The sequence below is a fragment of the Schistocerca americana genome, chromosome 4 (assembly GCF_021461395.2).
Source record: "Schistocerca americana isolate TAMUIC-IGC-003095 chromosome 4, iqSchAmer2.1, whole genome shotgun sequence".
In the NCBI taxonomy this organism is placed as follows: domain Eukaryota; kingdom Metazoa; phylum Arthropoda; class Insecta; order Orthoptera; family Acrididae; genus Schistocerca; species Schistocerca americana.
Genome location: NC_060122.1, coordinates 325,847,949 through 325,853,948, shown reverse-complemented (window position 1 = coordinate 325,853,948; position 6,000 = coordinate 325,847,949). Strand labels below are relative to the sequence as shown.

The 6,000-nt window shown below is 45.5% G+C and overlaps 1 protein-coding gene and 1 pseudogene across 1 annotated transcript in view; both read left to right on the top strand.

Moving 5' to 3' along the window:
* The first annotated feature begins 931 nt into the window (after positions 1 to 931).
* On the top strand, positions 932 to 1,049 carry LOC124614414 (annotated as a pseudogene).
* Positions 1,050 to 2,039: 990 nt separating this feature from the next.
* Positions 2,040 to 6,000, top strand: part of LOC124612883 (neuronal acetylcholine receptor subunit alpha-3-like) — a 140,069-nt gene continuing 136,108 nt past the window's right edge. The window contains exon 1 of the mRNA XM_047141332.1: positions 2,040 to 2,131. Within this exon, the coding sequence (XP_046997288.1) occupies positions 2,077 to 2,131 (55 nt within the window). The 5' untranslated portion in view covers positions 2,040 to 2,076. The remainder of the gene's footprint in view (positions 2,132 to 6,000) is intronic.

The window sequence follows — 6,000 nt, the reverse complement described above, 5'->3', positions numbered from 1 at the left end:
ATTGTTTGTCGGAAAATCACGCTATGGACTATGAACGCACGAGGATTCTGGTAGAGACGTCGAGATACTGGGACAGCGTTGTTAGAGAGGCCATCGAAATTCGCACCAATGACAACCTCATAAACCGTGACTGTGCCTATAATCTTAGCAAGGCTTGGGAAGCAGCGATTGGGTTAATCAAGAGTAAATCGAGCAAACGTATAGTTGTGACGACCACGGCGGACAGAGCTATCACTCCGACGTCATCTCAGACGCCGTCGCAATCAGTTCCACCGCGCGAACGTGGCACGGGGCGCGGACGGCGGAGGGGGTGCGCCGCGGGCGGAGGGTATTTAAATCGGCCGCCTCCGCGACCACACTCAGTTCCCTCGGAGCAGCCATAGCGTACGTATCTCCGTACCGGCACGTTCAGAGGCGCTCAGTCCGTCAGTTCACCTGATGATGGCGACATGTATGATCGCCGAAATATTGTGCCCGTTGGACACTAGACCGGCAGTACACCCGCGGATGTTTCGATTATCAAATACGCAGGGAGAAACTAAAGAGTCATAAGAAATAATAGTTCACTTGGAAATACCTCTAACTACTGAAACAGATATAAAAGCGAAAATTTAGTCGGGACATGACCTACTTTCAATGTTAGATTAATTCCCGTATAATGCTGTAGTATTTAAATAATCTTAGCAGTTGTAAAAACGTATAGACAAAAAAATCAAACTCCGTTGAAATTTAGAAATATTTTTAACTTGACGTTCTATATAACGATAACCGTATCATTAGTGTTGTATGGTTGTTAGATGAGACTAAAAAGAATGAGTAGGGAGAATTAAAATAACACTGGTCAAGTTTCGTAAAACTAAAAAGAGTTGTACATTACTGACAGGCAATATATACAAAAGGTATATTAGTCAAGTACTATTATTACACAACGGGCAACGGCTTTGCCGCAGTGGATACACCGGTTCCCGTCAGATCACCGAAGTTAAGCGCTGTCGATCGTGGCCGGCACTTGGATGGGTGACCATCCGGGCCGCCATGTGCTGTTGCCATTTTTCGGGGCGCACTCAGCCTCTTGATGCCAACTGAGGAGCTACTCGACCGAATAGTAGCGGCTCCGGTCAAAGAAAACGATCACAACGACCGGGAGAGCGGTGTGTTGACCACACGCCCCTCCGATCCGCATCCTCAGCTGAGGATGACACGGCGGTCGGATGGTCCCGATGGGCCACTTGTGGCCTGAAGACGGAGTGCATTATTACACAATGTAACAGCTGCTCTAAGAGTGTAGGAAGAATAAGGCAAGACTAGTTACTCCACATTACAATAAACTCCAAGGAAGGATACAGTAAGACAAGTTGCTCCATATTACTATGATGAAGTCCAAGTCCAGATTCCAGCGTGGCAGATAAGTGGATAAAAGTATAGTCGTAAAGGCTCTGTCACGTGGATCATCACTTCTTGTGAAGCTATACTTAAGAAAAGGTGAAACAGATATCACTGAATGGTTTACACATCATGCAATTTGAAACACTGTATCTGGAATTTTGACCAATCATCGTATTTCCGTGAATGAAAGTAGTTTTGTTAGGCAGTTAATGATTTTGAACAATAGGAGCATTAATAGAATAAGTAGTCCGGAACCACGCGACTGCTACGGTCGCAGGTTCGAATCCTGCCTCGGGCATGCATGTGTGTGATGCCCTTAGGTTAGTTAGGTTTAAGTAGTTCTAAGTTCTAGGGGACTGATGACCACAGATGTTAAGTCCCATTGTGCTCAGAGCCATTTGAACCATTTAATATCAACCAAGTTTCGCTGCCATCCGATAATTACAGACCATACCGGACCTCAGTTGCTTAGCTGCAGTTTAATTATAACCACCCGTTAGTAGTGTAAAACTTATCATTCTCATGATGCCGCTACCATTGTCAGCGGTAGCTCATGTTACCCGCGCGGCGTGCAGCAGAATGGAGCGACGGTGGGCCGGCCGGTGGGCGTCACCGGCCACGGGATAAGATAGCCGGACGGACGGACAGCGGCGGACGCCAGCCTCATACAGTGGCTGCCGCAACATCGCCATGGACACCGCGTCGCCGCTGTTTATGCTGACGCTGTTGCTTGTGACCTTCTCAGGTAATTGCTAAATACAAAGAACGTTGGAAAGGCTCTTAACGCTTAGACAGGAACATGATAAGCAACATGTTCTGGCTAACATCCGCCCGGAAGGCTAACAGCAAGATGTAACACCCACCTGACAGAAGAATATCGCTTTTTTCACACACACACATACACACACACACACACACACGCACACACACACATGACCGGGCCAAATATCTCACGAGATAAGCGTCACACGAATAAACTACAAAGAACGAAACTTGTCTAGCTTGAAGGAGGAAACCAGATGGCGGTATGGTTGGCCCGCTAGATGCCGCTGCCATAGGTCAAACGGATATGAACTGCGTTTTTTAAAATAGTAACCCACATTTTTATTACATATTCGTGTAGTACGTAAAGAAATATGAATGTTTTAATTGGACCACTTTTTTCGCTTTGTGATAGATGGCGCTGTAATAGTCACAGACATATGGCTCACAATTTTAGACGAACAGTTGGAAACAGGTAGGTTTTTCAAATTGAAATACAGAACGTAGGTACGTTTGAACATTTTATTTCGATATTTCTAATGTGATGCATGTACCTTCGTGAACTTATCATTTCTGACAATGCATGCTGTTACAGTGTGATCACCTGTAAACACCCCATTCATGCAACAAATGCTCAAAACGATGTCCGTCAACCTCAGTGCATTTGGCAATACGTGTAACGATATTCCTCTCAACAGCGATTAGTTCGCCTTCCGTAATGTTCGCACATGCATTGACAAGGCGCTGACGCATGTTGTCAGGCGTTGTCGGTGGATCACGATAGCAAATATCCTTCAACTTTTCCCACAGAAAGAAATCAGGGGACGTCAGATCCGGTGAACGTGCGGGCCATGGTATGGTGCTTCGACGGCCAATCCACCTGTCATTAAATATACTATTCAATACCGCTTCAACCACAAGCTAGGTATATGCCGGACATCCATAATTTTGGAAGTACATCTCCATTCTGTCACGCAGTGAAACTTCTTGTAGTAACATCGGTAGAACATTACGTAGGAAATCAGCGTACATTGCACGATTTAGATTGCCATCGATAAAATGGGGGCCAATTATCCTTCCTCCCATAATGCCGCACCATACATTAACCCGCCAAGATCGCTGATGTTTCACTTGTCGCAGCCATCGTGGATTTGCTGTTGCCCAACAGTGTATATTATGCCGGTTACGTTACCGCTTTTGGTGAATGACGCTTCGTCGCTAAATAGAACGGGTGCAAAAAATCTGTCATCGTCCCGTAATTTCTCTTGTGCCCAGTAGCAGAACAGTACACGACGTTCAATGGCGTCGCCATGCAATTCCTGGTGCATAGAAATATGGTGCGGGTGCAGTCGATGTTGATGTAGCATTCTCACCACCTATGTTTTTTAGATTCCGCGTTCTCGCGCAGTTTGTCTGCTACTGACGTGCAGATTAGCAGCGACAGCAGCTAAAACGCCTACTTAGATATCATCCTTTGTTGCAGGTCATGGTTGACGTTTCACATGTGGCTGAACACTTCTTGTTTCCTTAAATGACGTAACTATCCGGCCAACGGTCCGTACATTTGGATGATGTCGTCCAAGATACCGAGAAGCATACATAGCACACGCCCGTTGGGCATTTTGATCACAATAGCCGTACATCAACACGATATCGACCTCTTCTGCAATTGGTAAATGGTCCATTTTAACACGGGTAATGTATCACGAAGGAAATACCGTACGCACTGGCGGAATGTTACGTGATACCACGTACTTATTCGCCTTGTGACTATTACAGCGCCATCCATAACAAAGCGAAAAACTGGTCCAACTAAAGCATTCATATTTCTTTACGTACTACACGAACACGTAATAAACAACGAAGGTTCCTATCTAAAAAAAAGCAGTTTATATCCATTTGACCTACGGCAGCGCCATCTAGCGGGCAAACCATAGCGCCATCTGGTTTCCCCCTTCAAGCTAGACGAGTTTCGTTCTTTGTAGTATTTTAGTTTGTTGCTTATTTCGTGACGTATTTGGCTCGGTCACTGTCAATGGACCACCCTGTATATATATATACATTCGAAATGAAACAGATGTAAACAGCCAGAATACGGCTCTGCCGTCGGCAACGCCTGTATAACCCAACATGTATCTGACGCAGTTGTTAGATGGGTTACTACTGCTACAATGGCAGGTTATCAGGATTTAAGTGAGTTTTAACGTGGTGTTGCAGTCTGGCGCACGAGCGATGGGACACAACTTCTCCGAGGTAGCGATGAACTGGGGATTTACCAGTACGACCTTTTCACGAGTGTATCGTAAAAATCAAGAATCAGGGAAAACATCAAATCTGCGACATTGCTGCGGCCGGGGAAAGATACTGCAAGAACGGGACCAACGACAACTGAAGAGAATCGTTCAACGTGACAAAGGTGCAACCATTTCGCAAATTGCTGCAGATTTCAATGCTGGGCCATCAACAAGTGTCAGTGTGCGAACAATCATCGATATGGGCTTTCGCAACCAAAGGCCCACTCATATACCCTTGATGACTGCACGATACAAAGTTTTACGTCTTGCCCATGACCGTTAACACCGACATTGGTCTGTTGATGACTGGAAACATGTTGCCTGGTGGGATGAGTCTCGTTTTAAATCGTCCGAGTGGATGGACGTGTACGGATATGGAGACAACTCACGAAACCATGAACCCTGCATATTAGCAGGGGACTGTTCTAGCTGGTGGAGGCTCTGTAATGGCGTGGGGTGTGTGTTTTTGGAGTGATACGGGTCCTCTTATACTTTCAGATGCTACTCAGACAGGTGACATGTACATAAGCATCCTGTCTGATCACCTGCATACATTTATGTCCATTGTGTAGTCCGACTGACGTGGACAGTTCCAGTAGGACAATGCGACTCTCCACATGTCCAGAATTGCTACAGAGTGGCCCCAGGGACACCCTTGTGAGTTTAAACATTTCCGCCGGTCACCAAACTCCCCAGACATGAACATTATTCAGCATACCTGGAATGCCTTGCAACGAGCTGTTCAGAAGCCCTGCAGGATTCATGGCATCATTTCCCTCCAGCACTACTTCAGACATTAGTCGAGTCCATGCCACGTCGTGTTGCGGTACTTCCTCGTGATCACGGGTGCCCTAACGATATTAGGCACGTGTAATAATTTCTTTGGCTCTTCAGTGTATATATATATATATATATATATATATATATATATATATATATATATATAAAGTATTTAGAACGAGTAAAACGGTAGTTGATAAAGAAAGAGAACCTCACTACAAAGAACTGAAATCGCCCTTGAAAATGTGTTCTTCAGTAGATTTGATTTTCTGAACAATGTTACTTATCCCAGATCCCTCACTAAAACGTAATTTAAGCTGTAGTATAGTCAGTTAAATAAAAATATCATGTAAAAGAACTTAAAAGAAAAGTTGGATTATACGCCTTTGAGGCACAGCAGTGCGAGTTTAGTAACATCAGTCCGCCCCGGTAGCTGAGTGGCCAGCGCGCCCGAGTTCGATTCCCGACTGGGTCGGAGATTTTCTCCGCTCAGAGACTGGGTGTTGTGTCGTCCTAATCATCATCATTTCATTCCCAAGTCGCCAAAGTGGCGTGAAATCGAAAGACTTGCACCCGGTGAACGGTCTACCCGACGGGAGGCCCTAGTCACACGTAGGGCGGGAGAATATTTGCTCTCGCGTGGAACATCCAGTGTGGATCTGGAATGGAAGCAAGTTCTGTTGAATAAATCGGCAGGACAAGGCACGTGACCTTCACTGCGCTACGACTAAATACTAAATAAGACTCACCTAGCAGCCTAGAACACCAGGCTGACTAT